General features: G+C 33.6%; 1 protein-coding gene across 9 annotated transcripts in view; it reads left to right on the top strand.

The window, feature by feature from the left end:
* The window catches only part of STPG2 (sperm tail PG-rich repeat containing 2), a 706,287-nt gene that overhangs the window by 295,127 nt on the left and 388,885 nt on the right, over positions 1 to 22,275 (top strand). For all 9 annotated transcript variants that reach the window (XM_063723541.1, XM_063723540.1, XM_054554207.2 and 6 more), the window contains one exon: positions 17,279 to 17,438. In XM_063723541.1, coding sequence (XP_063579611.1) covers positions 17,279 to 17,438 — 160 coding nt within the window. The remainder of the gene's footprint in view (positions 1 to 17,278; positions 17,439 to 22,275) is intronic.

Here is a 22,275-nt window from a genome sequence, read left to right as displayed (position 1 = left end):
AAAAAAAGAGCCTGTGTAGCCAAAAGAAGCCTAAGAAAAAGGAACTAATTTGGAGGCGTCACGTTACCCAACTTTAAACTATACTACAAGGCTATGGTTAACAAGACAGCATGCTACTGGTGTACAAATTGGCACGTAGACCAATGGAACAGAATAGAGAACCCAGAAATAAAGCCAAATTCTTTCAGGCAACTGATCTTTGACAATGCAAACAAGAACATAGAATGGAGAAAGGAACCCTGCTCAACAAATGGTGCCAGAATAATTGGCAAGCCACATGTAGAAGAATGAAACTGGATCTTCATCTCTTACCTTATACAAAAATAAAGTCAAGATGGATCAAATACTTAAATCTGAGACCTGAAACCATAAAAATTCTAAAATCATAAAATCTAAAATCTAAATCTAAATCATAAAATCTAAAATCATAAAAATCAGAAAAACACTTCTCAGCATTGGCTTAGGCCAAGAGTTGATGACCAAGGACTCAAAAGCTAATGCAGGCCGGGCATATAATCACACATATAATCCCAGCACTTTGGGAGGCCAAGGTGGGTGGATCACAAGGTCAGGATTTCGAGACCAGCCTGGCCAACGTGGTGAATCCCCATCTCTACTAAAAATACAAAAATTAGCCAGGCATGATGGCACGTGCCTGTAGTCCCAGCTACTTGGGAGCCTGAGGCAGGAGAATCACTTGAACCTGGGAGGCGGAGGTTGCAGTGAGGTGAGATTGCACCACTGCACTCCATGCTTGGGCGACAGAGTGAGACTCCATCTCAAAAAAAAAAAAAGAAAAGAAAAGAAAGAAAGAAAAAGTTAATGCAACAAAACAAAATAAATTGATGGACCCAATTAAACTAAAAACTTATACACAGCAAAAGAAATAATCAGCAGAGTAAATGTACACCCCACAGAGTGGGAGAAAAGAGAAAATATTTGAAAACCATGCATTCAACAAAGGACCAATATGAAGAATCTACAGGTAACTCAAGCAAATCAGTAAGAAAACAACCCCATGTAATCTCATCAAAAAGTGACCAAAGAACATGAATAGACAACTCTCAAAAGAAGATCTACAAATAGCCAACAAACATATGAAAAAAAAAAAAGATCAACATTACTAATTGTCAGGGAAATGTAGATTAAAATTACAATGAGATACCACCTTACTCCTGCAAGAATGGCCATAATTTAAAAATTTAAAAGTAGAAGTTAGCATGGATGTGGTGAAAAGGAAACACTTTTACACTGCTGTTGGGAATGTAAACTAGTACAAACACTATGGAAAGTAGTATGGAGATTCCTTAGAGAACTAAAAGTAGAACTACCATTTGATTCAGTAATCCCACTACTGGGTATCTACCCAGAGAAAAGAAGTCGTTATATGAAAAAGACATTTGCACACACATGTTATAGCAGCATAATTCACAATTCCAAAAATATGGTATCAGCTTAAATGTCCATTGACCAATGAGTGGATAATCAAAATGTGGTGTATGTACACCATGGAATACTACTCAGTCATGAAAAGGAATGAAATAATGGCATTCACAGCAACCTGGATGGAGTTGGTGACCATTATTCTAGGTGAAGTAACTGAGGAATGGAAACCAAATGTCTGTGTTCTCACTTATAAGTGGAAGCTAAGCTATGAGGACACAAAGGGATAAGAATCATATAATGGACTCTTGGGACTCAGAGAGATGGTAGGAGGGGAGAGAGAGATAAAAGACTATTGGGTACAGTGTACACTGCTCAGGTGACGGGAACACCAAAATCTCAGAAATCACTGCTAAATAACTTTTTGTGTAACTGAAAACCACCTGTTTCTCCAAAACTATTGAAATAAAATAAAATAAAATAATGAATAATATGTCATGCTACTCTTTCCTGGCCTGTAAGGTTTGCACTGAAAATTCTGCTGTCAGACATACTGGAGCTCCATTCTATGTTATTTGTTTCTTTTCTCTTGCTGCTTTTAGGGTTCTTTCTTGATCCTTGACCTTTGGGAATTTGATTATTAAATGACTTGAGGTAGTCTTGTTTGTAGTAAATCTGATTGGCTTTCTGTATCCTTCTTGTAATTGAATGTTGTTATCTCCTCTAGATTTGGAAAGTTCTCTGATATTATCACTTTTATTAAACTGTCTACCCTTGTCTCTTACTCTACCTCCTCTGTATGACCGATAACTCTTAGATTTGCCCGTTTGAAACTATTTTGTAGCTCTTGGAGGTATGCTTTATTGTTTTTTATTAATTTTTTTGTATCATCTAACTGCATATTTTCACATAGCTTTTCTTCAGGCTTACTAATTTTTCCTTCTGCTTGATCAATTCTGATATTAGGAGAGTTTGATGCAATCCTCAGCATTTCAGTTGCATGTTTCAACTCTAGAAAGTCTACTTGATTTTTTAAATTATTATAATCTCTTTGTTAAATTTATCTGATAGAATTCGGATTTCCTTTCCTGTGTTATCTTGAATTTCTTTGAGTTTCCTCAACTCAGCTATTTTGAATTTTCTGTCTGAAAGGTCATATATCTCTGTTTTTCCAGGATTGATCTCTTGTGCCTTGTTTTGTTTATTTGGTGATTTTCTTTTATCAGAGCATAATTGAAGGAGATAGAGACATGAATAACTCTTGAAAAAAAATGAATGAATCCAGGAGATTTTTTTTTGAGAAAATTAATAAAATAGATAGACTGCTAGTTAGACTAATAAAGAAGAAAATAGAGAAGAATCAAATACACCAATTGGAAATAAGGGGATATCACCACTGACCCCACAAAATATAAACAATCATTAGCGAATACTATAAACACCTTTATGACCACAAACTAGAAATTCTAGAAGAAATAGTTAGATTCCTGGAAACATACACCCTCCCAAGACTGAAACAGGAAGAAATGGAATCCCTGAATAGACCAATAGTGAGTTCTGAAATTGAGGCAGTGATAAATAACCTACCAACCTAAAAAAAGCCCAACACCAGATGGATTCACAGCTGAATTCTTCCAGAGCTACAAAGAAGAGCTGGTGACATTTCTACGGAAAACATTACAAAAAGTTGAAAAGAAGAGACTCCTGTCTAACTCATTCTTTGAGGCCAGAACCATCCTGATACCAAAACATAGCAGAGATACAAGAGAAAAAGAAAACTTCAAGTCGGTATCTTTGGTGAACATCGATAACAAAAATCCTTAATGAAATACTGGCAAACTGAATCCAGCAGCACATCAAAAAGCTCATCCACCACTATCAAGTTGTCTTCATTTCTGGGATGCAAGATTTGTTCAACATACACAAATCAATAAATGTGATTCATCACATAAACAGAATAAAGACAAAAACCACATGATTATCTTAATAGATGCAGAAAAGGCCTTTGATAAAACTCAACATCTCTTCATGTTAAAAACAGTCCATAAACTAGGTATTGAAATAATATACTTCAAAATAATGAGGGCCATGTGTGACAAACCCACAGCCAATATTGTACTGAATGAACAAAACCTGGAAGCATTCCCCTTGAAAACCAATCAAGACAAGGATGCCCTCTCTCACTACTTCTAGTGAACATAGTATTGGAAATTCCGGCCAGGGCAATCAAGCAAGAAAAATAAATAAAGCATATTCCGATAGGAAGAGAGGAAGTCAAATTACCTTGTTTGCAGATGACATGATCTATATCTAGAAAATCTCATTGTCTCAGCCCAAAAGCTTCTTAAGCTCATAAACAACTTTAGCAAACTCTCAGGATACAAAATCAATGTGCAAAAATCGCCAGCATTCCTATACAACAACAACAGGTAAGCCGAAAGCCAAATCACGTGTAAGCTCCTATTCACAATTATTACAAAGAGAATAAAATACTTAGGAATACAGCTAACATGGGAAGGGAAGGATCTTTTTAAGGAGAACTACAAATCACTGCTCAAATAAATCAGAGGACACAAACGAATGGAAAAACATTCCATGCTCATGGATAAGAATCAATATCATGAAAATAGCCATTCTGCCCAAAGTAATTTATAGATTCAATGCTATTTCCATTAAACCACCATTGACATTCTCTACAGAATTAGAGAAAACTATTTTAGAATTCATATAGAACTAAAAAAGAGGTCAAATAGCCAAGAAAATCCTAAGCAAAAAGAACATAGCTGGAGGCATCATGCTACCTGACTTCACACTGTAGTCCAGGGCTACAGTAACCAAAACATCATGGTATTGATACAAAAAATGGACACACAGATGAATAGAACAGAATAGAGAACTCAGAAGTAAGACCACACACCTACAGCCATCTGATATTTGACAAACCTGACAAAAACGAGCAATGGAGAAAGGATTTCCTATTTAATAAATGATGCCAAAAGAACTGGCTAGCCATATGCAGCAAATTGAAACTGGACGTTTTTCTTACATGATATTCAAAAATTAGTGGAAGATGGATTAAAGACTTAAATGTAAAACCCGAAAATATAAAAACCCTAGAAGAAAATTTAGGCAATACCATTTAGGACATAGGCATGGACAAAGATTTCATGATAAAAACACTGAAAGCAATTGCAACAAAAGCCAAAATTGACAAATGAGATCTAGTTGAACTAAAGAGCTTCTGCACAGCAAAAGAAACTTTCATCAGAGTGAACAGGCAACCTATAGAATGGGAGAAAATTTTTGCAATCTATCCATCTGACAAAGGACTAATATCCAGAGTCAACAGGAACTTAAATTTACAAGAAAAAAAAAACAACCTTATTAAAAAGTAGGCGAAGGACATGAACAGACACTTCTCAAAAGAAGACATAAATGCAGAAGACAAACATAAGAAAAAACGCTGAACCTCACTGATCATTAGAGAAATGGAAATCAAAACCACAATGAGATAATGTCTGTTGGGGGCAGTATAAATTAGTTCAACTATTGTGGAAGACTGTGGCGATTCTTCAAAGACTTAGAGGCCGAAATACCATTTGACTCAGCAATCTTATTACTGGGAATATACCTAAATGAATATAAATCATTCTTTTATTAAGCAGGGAAATACATTCATGCGTATATTTGTTGCAGCATTATTTACAATAGCAAAGATGTGGAACCAGCCCAAATGCCCCTGAATGATAGACTAGATAAAGAACATGTGGTACATATACACCATGGAGTGCAATGCAGCCATAAAAAGGAATGAGATTATGTCCTTTGCAGGGACATGAATAGAGTTGGAAGCCATTATATTCAGCAATCTACCCCCGGAACAGAAAACTAAATATTGCATGTTCTCACTTATAAGTGGGAGCTGAACGAGGAGAACACATGGACACATGGTGGAGAACAACACACACTAGGGTCTTATTGGAGGCAAGAGGTTGGGGGAGGGAGAGCATCAGGAAGAATAGCTAATGGATACTGGTCTTAATACGTAGGTGATGGGATGATCTGTTCAGCAAACCAAAATTGCACTTGTTTACCTATATAACAAACCTGCACATCCTGCACATGTACCACTTAACTTAAAAGTTGGTGAAAAGAAAAAAAACTAATAAAATTGGTACGTGCCTTTTGTTTGGATTGAATGGACATACATTCACATGTAATGTCATTATTGATATGGTAGAATTGATACCTTGATAGCTGCCATTTTGTATTTTGCTATGTTTCCCATGTCTGTTTTATTCCCTGATCCCCATGTTTTTAAAAATACTTTTAATTGAATGAATATTTGCTAGTATAAAAAAGAACTAAATAAATGGGGTATAATAATTATAAATAATATATAAATTATATATATTATATATGATACATTATATTATATTGTTATTATTTAATAATAACTAAAGTTTAAGTAGTGCTTATCTATGTGCCTTGTGTTATACATATTTTAACTCATTTAATCTTTACAACCCAAGAAGGTAGGAACTATTATTATTATTAGACTCATTTTACAGATGAGAAAATTGAGACATATAATTTGACCATGGTTATATGGTTATATAGCCAGTAAAAAAAGCTGACTCAGGGCTTGACCCTGGCAACACAGCTTCAGAGGCCATGACCTTTACTACTGTTAGACATTAACTCCAGTGCATAGGAAAGACTATAAATGTTTGTTGTTAGGCTGATAGATGGATACTAAAATAGAGTAGCATTTAAGAATAGTGGCTCACGCCTATAATCCCAGCACTTTGGCAAACCAAGGCAAGAGGATCACTTGGGCCCAGGAGTTCAAGACCAGCCTGGGAAACATGACGAGACATTATCTTTAAAAAACAAACAAACAACAACACAAAAAACACACAAAACTCTCCACAGAAAGCCCCAAATTAGTTAGGTATGGTGGCCTGTGCTTGTAGTTCTAGCTACTCAGGAGGCTGAGGTGGGAGGAGCTCTCGAGCCCAGGAGTCTGAGGATGCAGTGAACTGTGATCATGTCACTGCACTCCAGCCTGGGTGAGAGAATGAGACCCAGTTTCTAAATAAAAAAATAAAAACAGTATCACTTCCATAGCATTTTGTTTATACAACAGGGGAAAGAGCCTACCAAATTCTTCAAGAGAAGGGAAGGAAGAAGTAAGGATATTCACAAGTTTTTTCAGATGATCTCTTTTTGATTCTTATGAAGTTAAAAGTATTTTGAATGTTTTTAGATAACTATAGCTTTTAAATGTGTGATGCTGGGAAATAGTAATAGCGCCCTTGGAGCCTTTTTATTGAATGTTTTATTCTTTTTTTGTTTATTTAATCAAGAAACATTTAGTGTCACTAAAAAATGCGCTATTAAATTTGACATGAAATGTAAGCTAACTTGCACAATTCTTTATTTTCAATATTCTTTTAAAATTTTTTTATTTTACTTTAAGTTCTGGGATACGTGTGCAGAACGTGCAGGTTTGTTACATAACTATACATGAACTTTCACAATTTTTTGGTGTCACATAAGCACTATAAATCTGGCAGCAGATGGGAGTACTGAAAATATATTTCATTCATTAGAAAATATATTTATTTGGCCGGGCGCGGTGACTCACGCCTGTAATCCCAGCACTTTGGGAGGCCGAGGCGGGAGGATCACGAGGTCAGGAGATCTAGACCACGGTGAAACCCCGTCTCTACTATAAAAATACAAAAAATTGGCCGGGCGCAATGGCGGGCGCCTGTAGTCCCAGCTACTCAGGAGGATGAGGCAGGGGAATGGCGTGAACCCGCGAGGCGGAGCTTGCAGTGAGCCGAGATCGCGCCACTGCACTCTAGCCTGGGAGACAGAGCGAGACTCCGTCTCAAAAAAAAAAAAAAAAAAAGAAAATACATTAATTTATAGGAACATTAGTGTAGAATAATTAGATTTCCTACAATTCAAACGTGCAATTTGCCTTTTTCTATTGAGATCTACAATCTATGTGTCATAACATGGAAAACATAGTTACCTTGGGAGTATGGTAAATATTATAAGGGATCTATATGTCTCTGTCTAGACAATGTTCCTTTCTTGTTGTTCCATACCTTGTCTTACTCATCTTGATTTTTCTCCTTTCTCTTTACCTTTTGCATAGTGTATTTCTCCGTTATCACCATTATTATTCTCTGTCTAAATATAACTACATAATTGTTTTTGAAATAGGTAATGGGATGCTGAGATATTTATAACTTAGAAAAGCAAGGCTGGATCATCCTGCCCACCATCACCCTTACTATGGTGGAGGCAGCTTCCAAATATGAATAGTTCTACTTTCGTCTCGCTGACAATCTCACAGGATAAAGAATACAGAGAAATGCCTTGTGCACAGTGACCTTCCACATACTTCATGGTGGGGGGTGTAAATGAGCGGGTGAGGTTCTTGAGGGCCTTTTAAAAGTTAGTAATAAGGCTATAAATATAACCCAGCAATTCTGACCTCAAGTTCTGTGGAATTTTAGTAGCACTACCTTAAAATGATTCCTATTTATATACAAGGGATGGTTCTTGCCGCACTGAACCAAAGTAGATGACGTTAAGATTCATTTGATTTTAAAATGTATGGACATAAATTGATTGGAATCTTACTTGTAGACGTTTCTCTAGGGTTAATGAATAATTCTCCTAACTCTGCTATTTAAATTCACACATCTCTCACAACTCATGTTCAAAATTTACTTCAAGTTTATCAAGGTGATTTTTAATGCCATATCCAAATCTGTTCAACTGGTACTAGGAGCAATTATGTCCTTTTTAAAGAATTTCTCTGTCTTTACATTCAACATTACAAAAGAATTAACTTTTAGACTAAAAGTAGAACTCTGAAGAATGGATATTATGTCAATTAGAGCTATTATAATTGGAGATAATCTGCTTATTCTCTGCCTCAGTAGCATTAGCATTTGTCGGAAGAGAAAGGTTATGTAGGCCATTTCTGTTCTTGTATTTTACTGTAATATGCTGAGATACACTTTTTTTTCTATAAAACTACTGTTAAAGGTGGTCATGAAAACTTAAGCATTAAAAGTCAAAGTCTACTTTTTGATAGCAAAGAGAAGCAAATGCATCTCACATTAAATATTAATCAAATTTAACTACCTGGAGACACTCTGTAATGATTTTGTGAAAGTTAGTACTTGATCAAAGTTTTAATGGACATATTTCTACTTCTGTATCATTTCTGAGATTATAAGTTATATCCACCTTTATTAGAAACAGGAACATCTTTAGCAAAAGCAATATTTGGAAAATATTTATACAACACAGGTGAACAAAAGTAAGAGCCAGCTTTGTATTTTTAGGCTTTGCTAATTAAAGAATATAGAACTGATTACATGTGAGGTAAATTTAAGCACTGTATGGGTTGAAAATACTTTCAAGGCATAGTGTCAGCCCTACTGTCATGGAAGAACTCAACAACAAGGCTAAACAAAAAGAAAGCCTCAAGGTAGACAGATACTGTTAGACTCATTCATGCACTTATAACTCACATATTCATTCATTGATTTAAAAATATGTGTCAATCACTTACTGTTTGCAAAGACATTTACCATTCTGGGAGATACAATGGTGTGCAAAATAGAGGCTTTCTGAACACTCAAGGAGCTCTCTCATTCCTATGGTGATGGGTGATATTAAACAAGTAATTAGAGACTTGTTTAATTGCAAATGTAATAACTGCTGCAAACTTAAGAGCTGTGTATTCTGAGAACATATCAGAGCTGAAAGAGCTAATGAATTCAGGGGAGATTTGAGACCCAAAGGATTAACAAGAATTAGAGACTAAAGTGAATGAATAAACCATGGTCAGAAAGCTTTTGACAAAGACAGTTCAATATTACACATAGTTTCTGAAGTGAGTTAATTTTTTACAGTTCTAATGACCTCAAAAACAGAGAGCTATTATGACTGAGATTATTAGTTTCTTACCCAATATTCATTCATTCTTTCTTTCTTGCTAACAGAACCCAATTTTATTTAGATAACAATGTGCCCAAGTAAGGCAACTACTTTTTTGGGGTTCCCTTGCAGCTTGAGGGTGGTTATTTGGCACAGTTTTAACCAATGAAAAGAAAATAGAAGTTACTAGATTAGGCTTTCAGAAAAGACTTCAGAAAAGGCTTTTATAGTTGTTAATTTTTGATTTTTACCCTTTCTCTGCTTTATTTTTGAAATAAAAACATTATGACAGGAGCTGCAGTCAATGTCTTGAGAGAATATAAGGAGGAGGGTCACAACCTAAATATGATGTGGCAAAAAACATGAAAGGACCTAAATAGTTGATGATATTATGGAGCTTGTATACCCCTAGATTCCTACTGTCATTTTTCACTAATTTGAGAGAATAATAGAAAAATTACTCTATAAATTTGAAGGGTAAATTGAATCTTATCTGAGGAAATTTTGTCTTCCTTCTCATCAGACAGCTTTATCTTCTTCTTGCCCTTATGTAAACAAAGTAGTAAATTTCAAATATATATGGTATGTTTGTTCAGTGTGCTATTTATGCAAATAATGAATAATAAAATAATTCAGAGGAGTAAGATATCACTTCTAGCTAGGGTTCTCAAGAATGCTTAATGAAAGAGATTCTACTTGAACTGGCTTTTACAGTTGTAAATTTGCCTTCAAATTGAAAAGAGGCTTCGGATGCTAAGGAGAGTTTCCTGAAATTTTTTCCCATAGGCACTGGGGATCCAGTGAGGGTTTTTAGCGGGTTTATGTCATTTTCAGTACAATAATTTATTGGCTACTAGCATGCAAATAGTTGGGGACTAGAAGACCTAAAGCTGAAATAAGCAGTTAGTACAACTGCCAAGTAATAAGTATTTTGGAGCCCACGCCAGGATCTTTTTGGTAGTAAAGGACAGAAAAGTCTAAGGTGAGAGAGGTTACAATAGATATAACCTTGGTAAAGTCTAAGGTGAGAGAGGTTACAATAGATATAACCTTGGTAACAAAAGTAAAAGCCAGCTTTGTATTTTTAGGCTTGGCTAAATAAAGAATTTTTGTAAGTCAGTGCAGAAAGAACACATCGTTTGATAGTTGCAGGTAAGGGAAGATGATAAGTTTTATTTTAAGGCTATCTGAGGATAATGATGTGCAAATGTCCAGAACACAACTGAAACTTTGTGATTCAAATATGACTGGTATAATGTTATGTTGCAGGAATTAGGTTAAGTCCGTTGTGTTATTCCCTATGTGATTTTGACTATCAGCACTTTTTGTTATTTGTTTACTGAGCTTTGAAATATCATGTTTTCCAGGCAATTCTAATTCCTTTCATAAAACAGCATTGGCCTAAATGGTCTTTTCCAGTGTGCCAGGAGAAGATGGAAATGAAGTCAGTATTTTCCATTTTTACCTATTACTTACAATTAATACCATAGTTTTATATCTATATTAAAATTTTTTCCTATAAAAATAACACATTCCTTTCTAAGTCATGTATTTTACGAGGCATATGTTTACAATGATGAATATTAGAGATGCTTAAAATGGCAAGGATGACATTAGTAATTATAATTTGCAATATGTAAAACAAAGATAATTTGATTATCATCTGAAATGCCTTTCTTTATAGAACCAAATTTAAGTAATTTGGAGAAGCAGACTGGCAAATTGCTTAAACAAAGTTTTCTGAATATTTAGGCAAACATAACTATATTTATAGCCTATAAATTTTTTCACCATATATATTTGATTAGAGATTTTGCTTGAAAGTTTTGATTGAAAGTTTGAAGTCTTCTTAAGTCACTTCAATGATAATGACAAGTTTCATTATAAAAGAAGTTCTATATGACTTAAAATTATGTATTTAAGAATTTGAAATAAAATTTTAGACTAGAATATACTTAACTATGAAATAACAGTTAGAACAAGTTATAAGATATATATGCACAGAAATGGAAGAACATTTATTTCATAACTTGAAAGAGGAAGTAGTTCTGATTTAATTGCTCCGAATTTTAACTCTAGTGTATTGTAAGAATTTCTTTCATATACCTCTTGCTATTAGACCTAGACCTCCTGCATATTGTCGCAGGCCCTTCTCTCCAGTAAGAGTTTGTCTCCTAAGCAAAGACTGAGATTTCACTCTGCCTTTGTGGTCCTGTGCCCTCCATGTTGCCTTCCTGTTTTTTTTTTTTTTTTTTTTTTTTAGGTGGAGTCTCACACTGTTGCCAGGCTGGAGTGCAGTGGCACCATCTCGGCTCACTGCAACCTCTGCCACCCAGGTTCAAGCCATTCTCCTGCCTCAGCCTCCCGAGTAGCTGGGATTACAGGCATATGCCACCAGGCCTGGCTAATTTTTGTATTTTTAGTAGAGATGGGGTTTCACCATGTTGGTCAGGCTGGTCTTTAACTCCTGATCTCGTGATCCAACTGCCTCAGCCTCCCAAAGTGCTGGGATTATAGGCATGAGCCTCCGCACCCGGTGGCCTTCCTGGTTTTATGATTGAGAGTCTGAAGTTCACTTTGCCTTCTTTCCCACATATTCCACCCTTCAGTGTTTTCTACTTTAGCTTTGTATCCCATTTAGATTCAAAATATGGCAACTATCTTGAGTAAGAAACTTGTATTTGTTGTCAGTCATTGCTCTAGTGTGACTTTGTCTCCTAGGCATCACTAGATTACAGGAGATTTTACTCTGTCTTTCCAGTCCAGACCTCTATCCTTTTGCCTGCTTCAGTATTCAATAAATACTTCATAGTAAAGAATCACTGATGATGAGTTCAGGCTCCTCTGAGTTTAGGCTGAGGTTCAGGTTCAGAAGTTCAGGCTGCCTTCTCTCAGCCTTTATTCTCTCATAGTCATGCTATACTATGTGACTTTCAAAAGCCCCACAAAGTCTTTCTTTTTCTTTTAGAATAATCTGTGACAATACCAGTCTTTAGCCCTCGTCCAGACTTAGTAAATGCCTACACGAATGGAACACAGCTTGTAATCTCAATTTACATAGGAAGGTCTCTTCTACATTTGGAATTTAGCACAAAAATCCTCCTATTATTACCAATCTCTGATATCTTTCAAATAATAATTTTAAAATTTTACTGTTTCTGAAATTGAAGGCAGAGGTTTATCAAAACATACTGTTTATCAGTAATAGTTTATCAAAACTTACTCATTGGTGTAGCTGTTTTGATTCCAGATAAAATATGTTAAAACAAAAAGTAATTTAGAAGTAAACGGTCATGGTCGGTCAATATTTTTAAAATGTTTAATTAACCAGAATAATATGATAATTTAAATTTATATACACAGCTCCACATATATGCAAAGCAAATATTGACATAAATAACTTTAAGGAGAAAGAGACAAATTCAAACGTAAAGATCAACCTATTCTATATATTTAGATAGATCTATTCTATCTTAAGAGATCGAATAGAATAAACCACCTTATAATGTTACTTACTAAGAAAAAATGAGAAATGGCTTAAATGACAAACTTCAGAAATGAAAAGAAGGACATCTCTACAGATTCTGAAAGCAAAAAGAAAACAGTTTGCATTATTAACAAATTTGAAATTTGAAAACTTAGGTGAAATGGACAACAAATCTCATTAAAGAAAAAAAATCCAGAGTTGCTATCTTATCTTAAAATGTCCACTTTTCAACCAAAACTTATTAGATATGTAAATATCGCTATTAAATTTTTTTCAAAGAATTAATGGAACTTATGATTAAATAATTAAAGAAAAACATGCTAGCAGTGAGCCAATAGAGAATCTTAATCGATAATAGAAGCAAGCAAAGACACAAACAAAAGAACAAAAATAATTCTAGAGTTGTAAAGTACAAAAACATAAATAAAAAATTTACTAACTTGACTCAGGAGATTTGAGGGGGCAGAAGACATAATTAATTAACTGAAAGGTAGATCAATAGAAATCATTGAATATGAGAAACAGAGAACAACATTGAACAATACAAGTAATTTGAGACCTGTGGGTGAATGTCAAGTATTTTAGCATATGGATAATAAAAGACCCAGAAGGAGAGGTGAGAAAGAAATGAGCAGAAAAAATATTTGAAGATATAATTGCTGAAAACTCTCCAAATGTAATTAAAAAAACACTAATCTATGAATCCAGGAAGTTCAGTGAACTCCAAGGTGAATACATTTAAGGAGAATTCACACTTAGACACATTATAGTCAAACTAGTGAAAGAGAACAAAGGTAACATCTTGAAAGCAACAAGAAAAAGGAAACATATAGTGGAAACTATCACTGATTGTAGGCTTCTCATCAGAATCAGTGGAGGTCAGAAATTAGTGAAATGACATGCAAAAGGCTGAGAGTAAAAAATTTCAAGCAAAAAAAATCTATATTTAGTAAAACTGTTATTCAAAAATGAATATGACATAAAAATATTTCCAGATCTTTTACCATTGCATGGTAAAGGAAAATTTTTTTCTGAGACTAAAACTTGAGGTCAATCTTTATTTGCAATATGCTACAACATGAGAGACAATGTAGGGATTGAATGTTCCATTCCTTTCTGTGGCTGAGGGGTTTACTTGTTGCTGTTTTGTAACCAAAGTTTTTGAAGATCAGAGCCTACATGCGGTTTCACATGTCTGAGATCAGAGAGTATGTGAAATTACATATGTCAAAATAGCAGGGAACATTGAATGAAATTGGAAAAATTCTGAATTTGTATGAAATTAGAAGGTTTCATACCTCCTGAGACCTCTTCATTCTGGAAAAACTCTGAATTTGTATGAAATCAGGAGGTTTTGAAACCTCCTGATTTCATACAAATTCAGAGTTTTTCCAATTTCATTCAGTTGGAAATTCTGAATCCTTTTCATACAAATTCTGAATTGTGTATGAAATCAGACCAAGAAATGTTAATCTCTTGGTCTATGGGGTTACAGGTCAGTCAGGCTTGAGTTTTAAGTGAATTATTGCATGGGTATTGAGCAAGTAGAATTTTATAGGGACTTTGACTTGACAGAAATGAATAAAATCACAAAGTATGTGAAATGGTTTTGCCAAAATACAAACAAGCTGACCCACCTTCCTTTGAAGTAGGTTGAAACTAGTGAATTCTTTTTAAACTTCTTGGAACACTGTCTTTATGTGATTCTCAACAACTTAACTACTTTTGATTTGTTTGTAGCTTAAAATACTAGGGACTTCCCTTTTAATATCCCATTAGCATCTCTCTTCAGGCAAGGGAGATATCACTGAGGGGTTGGTGAGTCCTACACCTAATAAAGATAATAATGCCAATGGCAATGATGATAGCAATGAAAGCCAACACTGGTACTCCTTATGTGTCAGAAAACATTTTAAGAATTTTATGCACATTAATTATACGAATTCAATGCTGCTTTATGTTATTTTAGGATAGGGCTTTGGTTTTCCAGATGAGGAAGTCAGGACACTAAGCCTATGACCAGGATTCATGTTCTAGCTAAAAAATGAGACCAGGAAGATGAGAGCCAGACATTTTTAGCTTTTGTGTTGGGACCCAGATTCTCTGCTGTATAATGTGGAATTTCCCAAATGCAAGAACAGGATTTAAATATTGGCATGAGAAAAAAGTCATGCAATAAGCCAAAAAGAGAAAAAAAAAAAAACAAAAAACCACGAGAAATGTCTATTATATCCATTCTTCATGTCCCTTCTTTATTTTCTGTGATGTATAAAGAATCGCCAACAAATTTGATGATCTCATCTACAAATACTATCTTTCCCTGACAATGGTATTCAGCTCATTTAGGTACTATACAGTATATAGGTGTTGTTTAAATTATTGTTACTAGACAGAGTTTCAGATTTGTCCTATTAATCATCAGCTTGGGATATTTACTTGAAATGTTAATCTCTTGGTCAGATAAAATGAGAATTTAAGATGAATAGGAAGAGGAGGGAACATCAGTAAAGTAGACAAAAAGGGAATAAGTTTCAGAGAAGAATAAATATACATAGGAACAGGTGGTCATGAACAAGGGTAATATACATTGGATTGGTAAGAGAGGCAGTGAATCTACTGGAATTTAAGGAACTAGTTTGACAAACTTTTCCAGGTGTGAACAAACTATTGTTGAAGAACACTGATCACTGATGCAGTTTCTTGTCTTCGCTTCAAGTTGTTAAAAAAAATAGTTTCTGTGTGGCAGTAGCAAAACTTATCAATTATATCCAGTCTAAGCACTGGAAGAAGAAATAGATGGTGACACCAGGTAGGGTGTTATGGGAAATGGGAACAATAATGGCTTCTGATAAGAAAACTAAAGTGTATAGTAGGCACAATCAAGATCTTCGCAAAGCTTTCCTATTTACACTAGGCATATTGTACGCACAGGATCTCTTTGTGCTTTTATAATCTCTTCCAGTTTCTTTTCGCATACCATAGAGGCAGCCCCAAAAGATACACAAATAATCTATGGAAATATTGCCTCTATTGCTTATTTTCAGCCTACCCTTACTGTATATACTCTTGATGCAGGCAAAAAGAAAATGGCGTCCAGCATTTCTTAGATGACTTACGTATCATGACATTTCATGTTTAACATGGGACTCAAACCAGAAGTGGGGGTTTCATGTAAGAATCCCCTACCCTAGTCACGATCTTACCATATTTTGTGATTCTTTGAAAGTGGAAGATAATGTTGTTAGCATATGCTTGAGGGTGATAATATGGATGTAAGGAACAAGAAAAAATATGTTTTCTAAAATATGTCTCCTAGGGGGACTTCAAAAGTATGCTTTCTCAGTATCCAAATTTGTTTGACTTATTTGAAACTTTAAAATACTTCCCTATTAGCTCAAACCCTGATTGGTCAGCCTTTGTTTTTGCATTGAAATTAACTTTTCTAGAATAGTAAGATTCACTTAACCCTTTTACAGAAACAGGTACCAAGCTAAGTACTTTACTCATTTTAAGTAATTTAATCCTCAGAATATTATAAAATAAGTACTATCATTTTTTTCACTTTTCATATGCAAAAACTCAAGATCACAGAGGGTAAGTGGCTTGCTTAAGGTCACATAGCTAGTAAGCAGCAGATATTTGGAACCTAGGAAGTCTAGTGCCAGAGTCCACATGCTTAGCCATAACACTTTCCTGCCTACTGGGAAATCATTAACACTTAAAAAATTTGGGTCTTTATACATAATCTAGGTGGATAGATTTCAAAGGAATATGTTATAATTTGAGGAAAATGAGTTTAAAAAAGTTTTCACTGAGATAATTAGCTAATTGTTTAAGGCATTACTTGTCCAACAAATATATGGCACTTATATTTCATTTAGTTTAGAATTAATTCTTATATTTATTAATATCCATGTGGGTTCGTGTTGATTAAAAATGTTACTATGACTGAAGTTCATATAAAGAACCATAAATGATGAAAGAGGAAGCCTTCTAACTTAATTATAATCTATTAAAGATGAAATAAGCAGTCTCATTTTGTAGAATAAGTAAAGCAATGTTCACTTACAACAATAAAGCAGGAATGGTTCTGCTGCTTAGGAAAACAGGTAATCATTGCTGTCATACTTGTAAGCAATTTGATTTTCAGGATTAAATTGAATATATTTGATCTATATCATGAAAGCTATTTTTTAAAGAATATGATCCTAAAGTTCATACTTGTGTTTATTTTACTTTAATTTTGGCAAGTAAATTTACATTTTTATTAGGCGGGCTAGATTTAAGAATTCTTTTTTAAGTTTCTATTTTTAATGTTTAATAAAAGTTTTAGGATTTTCCTACTCATTGCTTACTGTAACCATCCATCTGGTATCTTCTTGGATATTTTCTATATAAGATATATTTATGCTCATCTATTAAATTTTTTTTCAGGTTATTCCAGCGCCAGGCAGCTATGATGTTCACAAATCATATGAGATGTCCCAAGTTAAGCATAAATATATGCCACCTCGTAGTTTAGTGGCTAAAAGAAAACATGCCTCTTTTCTTAGTGCAACTCCTCGGTGCCTAGAAAAAATGACTGATGGGCCAGGTAAGTCTAGAAGTCCTTATAAAGCTATGAGGAAAAAAATTCTAAGGTTTCTATGTTAAAATAGCTAGAATTATTGATAGGTTCTTGGAGACTGAAAAGTTAAGCAAAATAATGTATAACAAAACCATTTTTCTCATCAGTGCTGTAACAAAATAACATTGAACTAAACAACATTATTTGAGGACCTGCTGTGTTGTACATCATTTTGCTTGAAGTTGCAGTTTCCGAGAACCCATCCATGATGTTATGTGAGGACTTACTGTGATTGTAAACAACATTTGCATTTACCCTGACTCTCTTAAGTGTGTAGGTCAAAAACCAAAAAGGAAAATACTTATTCAGTAAAAGATTTAAGTTAAGTTATTTTTTCAAATGTAAGAAGATTTTTGGGGAGGGTGGGTTATGTCTCTTAATTTTACCAAAGACAATTTTACCACTTTTACTAAAGCTAATAAAGTCATTCAGCATTCTATTAGGGAAAAAAACAGAACTCATAACATGCTAAAGTTGTTAGAGGAGAAAGGCACTTTACCCTGATTTGGAAAATCAGTCATATAGAAGATATACATCAAGACAGTTGTACAGAATTATTTTTATTTTTTTCAAATATAAAGAAAGAAGCTATATTAAAAAGATAAACATTTATTTGAGCATTTACAATCCCAAAAATAATTTTAATTTTTAAAGTTTGGGTGGTCTTAGCTATCAGTAACAGCATTCTTTTTCTAAAGCAGTAACACTCGCTGGAAATGAAAATAAGTCAGTTATTGTGCTATTTTACACAGGAAAACTAGATAGAGAACAGGAACAATCATTTTCAACAGTAAATTACAGGTGTATTCCCACTAAACAACCATACTGTTGTAATGAATTTTTATGAGAATATGGAGAAAAGAATGAAACAGAATGAAAAAACTCTTTTTTCCAAAGTTTTTAATGAAAAACTAGAACAGGAGAATAAAACTTATCCAGCAAATAATACTTGGACAGCCCGAGATCCAGAGGTTTGCTTTGTTTCTCATTGCCTTTTAAGAATCAGGCATATTGCCAGCTTATAGATCCATTTTAAGTTGAAATTTCACTTTTTATTTTCTTTTTCTTCTCTTGAGTTATTACACCATGTTGATTTTGTGAGGTTTTAGCTTTGCTGTGAAGTAGGATTCAAACTCCTGTAGTGTGTCCCTGATTACACTCAAATGTGGTCACCCAGGGAAATAAGTTCTTTGAAGTTTCAGCACCATCACCATCATCAAGCACAATCAATTAAATAAGAAATAATATTAATCTCAGGGTCTCATGAAGTAAATTATGTTGAGTATCATATTTCCTGATATTTTTTGTCTGTCTTCCTTTACTCTCCTCTGCATAAAAATTCTTACCGATGGAATGCAAAATAAGAGTTTCAGTTAAGTGCCAGGATTGACACTATGACTTTTCATTGCTTCAGTATTTAGCATAGGGCAAGTAAATTAGCTAATTGTTTCATTAGTTTCTGTTTTTCACAGTTGAAATATTTGCCACCTACTTGCCTCATGAGAATACAAAAGATTAATGAGAAGTATATTTCAAAGTCATTTTCAGAACCTTTGAAGCTCCTTTGAAGTATAAGACCTTATTATAATATGAAACATGTTTCTTCCTAATGTTAAGCCAACACTAACTTCTAAAAGAATTTGAGAGGTAAGGGAAATATCTTCATTTGGAAGACAGTTATTATTTGGAAGTCAAAGACATAGTGACTGTCAAAGTCACTGTACAACTGCAGAGTAGACAGCTTGTGAAATGAAAAGAGTTTATCGTGTTGGTTAATACGAGTAATTCATGAAGTTTGCTATCCTGCATCTTAAAGTGGCCCATACTTCAAAGGGATAATGACAGAAACCTCACATACCTCTATTATCAACACATTAGAAAAAGCCATATGGACCTCTGAAGCTATTATCTGATACCATGATATATGAAATTTTGTGTCTTCCGACATGTAGATATTGTAGTAATTATGGAATTATCCTTTTAAATTTAATCTGCTACCTTAAGGTATACCATCCAAAATATTGCTCTAAAATAGATGTAGTAGGTGCCCAGGGCCAATTCAATTAATATCATGCTGTATTCTGGTAAATGAAGATTAACTTTCCTTTGTCAAGACTCTGTTACATTGATCTAATCAAGGACAAGATTTAAATGCGATATTATCAAGTCTCTAAATAGGTTCCTAATTTTTAAATAGAGTTTTACTTTGTTTTTTTTTTTGATCAATATGACAAAAAATTGTCTATTCTTTTTAATATTAATATATACATACTAATATTGTTTTTGCTTTAAAATGAAAATAGCCCATTTCTGTTTGTAATTTACACCCTAACTTTTGCAAGGGACAACTAATACATGACATCATTTGATTTTTAAAAAATCGTTGTATAATCAAAAGATTCAGTGATAATAATTCTATTTGTTATATGGTGTGGGTCAATGTTTATCTTATGAATGATGGCCTTTCATATCATAATGTTCTTAGTAACAAAATAAGAAAAGAAGTTTCTTTACCCTATTATTTCTTTTTTAAACATTGGTAATTTTGTTTTGCTTTAATAGCAATGGAAAGACCTTTCTTGGTTGGATGCAAAATTTCTTATACATCAGATAAAATTATTTAGTATTGTTATACGTATATATGTGTGTACACATAAATAAAACTATAACATTGTCTGACTTAATTTGGAGAACATGATATGCATATTTGTTACTTGGGTCATGACATTACTAGAAAGAATGCTGTGCCTCATAGAACTTAGAAAACGCACGTTGTTTTCTTTCTATCTATATAGAGAACTATTGGAAAATTAATATTGATTGCTGGATATCTTACATTTGGAGGTAAAAATGTTAAGAACTGAGGTTGATGCATACATGAATAATTGTAATCTCATGGGATTTATGGAACTTATAAGACATTCAATAACTCATGTTATAGCCATGTATTTATTTCAAATTATTTTACATCTTTATTTAGAAATATGAAAATGGTTTTATTTATAAGTAAAGTTTTTTGGAATATACTTAAGAGGGATAAAACTCGTTTTCATTAGTCTAAATTAAAGAAGGAAATAGTACATCTAGAATCAGTATATTGTATACCCTTTAGTGTTGTGTGACTAATAAAACACATTAGAATTGTCTAATGAAGAAATAATTAAATGAGGCATATCACATAATAAAGCAGTCTTTTCTTATTACACCAAGTTTTAATTCATGGACACGTAATTGATTTTGTGATTGATCCAACTCAGGTAAGTGAAATTGTTAAGTGGAAAAGTATTTAAGCATCAGTTTATCTCTCACATTGACCTGTTTTTATTCATGGGTTGGGGGCAGGGGTATGCTCAACAAATTTAAAAAGAAAATAGATGTAAACATTGTTGAGAGTGTGGAAAATTGAGGACCCTCATACATTGTGTTGAAAGTATAAATTTATATCAGTGTTTCTTAAGGGCAGGTTGCCAAAATGTTTCAAGTATTCATGCCATTTGACCCTAGAATTCTGCTTCTAAGATCATCCTAAGGCAATTATTGATACCAAAACTTAAACATCAAGGACTTCATTAAAAAAGTAATAAAAAGTCCAAAATGTCCTAAATGGAAAGAAAAGTGGAGTTTAGTTAATTTTGATATATCAACTGACTAGAGTCCTATGAAAATATTAGAAATGTTATATGATTTATTAAACATGGGAAGATCTTGGTAACAAGATAGGATTAATCTATTCAATCAATTAACAAATATGTATTGAGACTATCTTATGTATTAAGCACTCTTCCAGGGACTTGTGATACAGTAAATATTCTTGTTTCATAGAGCTTAATATTAATTTTAATTAATAATATAATTTATTAACTAAATATTAATTTATTGTTATTAATTATCAGTTATTAATTAAATATTGTTAATATTAATTACTAATTAATGAATAATATATGCTGTGATACAGTAAATATTCTTGTTTATAGAGCTTCATTTCAGGTATAAGACATTTAATAAATGAAGAGGTAGATTGATAGATTAATAGAGGAAGAAGGAAAATCAAGCATTTTTAAATTCCATGGGGACAAACAAGAGGTAAAAGGATCAAGAGTTTAGAGTGGATGGCGAATCAATTCCAAATAATGTTAAAGGGGAAGGCTTCGCTGAGAAATTAATAAAGGCATACCTTGGCAATATGGCTTGGTTTGGTTACATACCACTGCAGTAAAACTAAGATTGCAATAAAGTGAGTCACATGAGTTTTTTTGATTTCCCAGTACATATAAAATATGTTTAGACTATACTATAGTCTATTAAGTGTGCGATAGCATTATGTCTATATAAAACATAAATGGCTTAATTAAAAATACTGAATTGCTAAAAAAAAAAAAACTGCTAACAATCATTTGAGCTTTCAGTGAGTCTTCTTTTTCCCTGGAAGGTCTTGCTTCGATGTTGGTGGCTACTGAATAGTCAGAATTTTGGTTACTGAAGGTTGGGGTGGCTCTGGAAATTTCTTAAAATAAGACAACAATGAAATTAGCCACACTGATTGACCCTTCCTTTCATGAGATTTCTCTGTGGCATCTGATGTGGCTTGATAGCACTTGACCCACAATAGAACTTCTTTAAAAATGGGGTTAATCCTCCCTAACCCTACCACTGTTTTATCATCTAAGTTTATCTAATATTTGAAATCCCTTGTTGTTATTTCAACAGTGTTCACAGCATCTTCAACAGTAGTAAATCCCATTTCAAGAAACCACTTTCTTTGCTCATCCACAAGAATCAACTCCTCATCCTTTCAAGTTTAATC

Source organism: Pongo abelii, chromosome 3, assembly GCF_028885655.2.
Source record: "Pongo abelii isolate AG06213 chromosome 3, NHGRI_mPonAbe1-v2.0_pri, whole genome shotgun sequence".
Taxonomy (NCBI): Eukaryota; Metazoa; Chordata; class Mammalia; order Primates; family Hominidae; genus Pongo; species Pongo abelii.
This window is presented reverse-complemented; position numbering and strand designations above follow the sequence as displayed.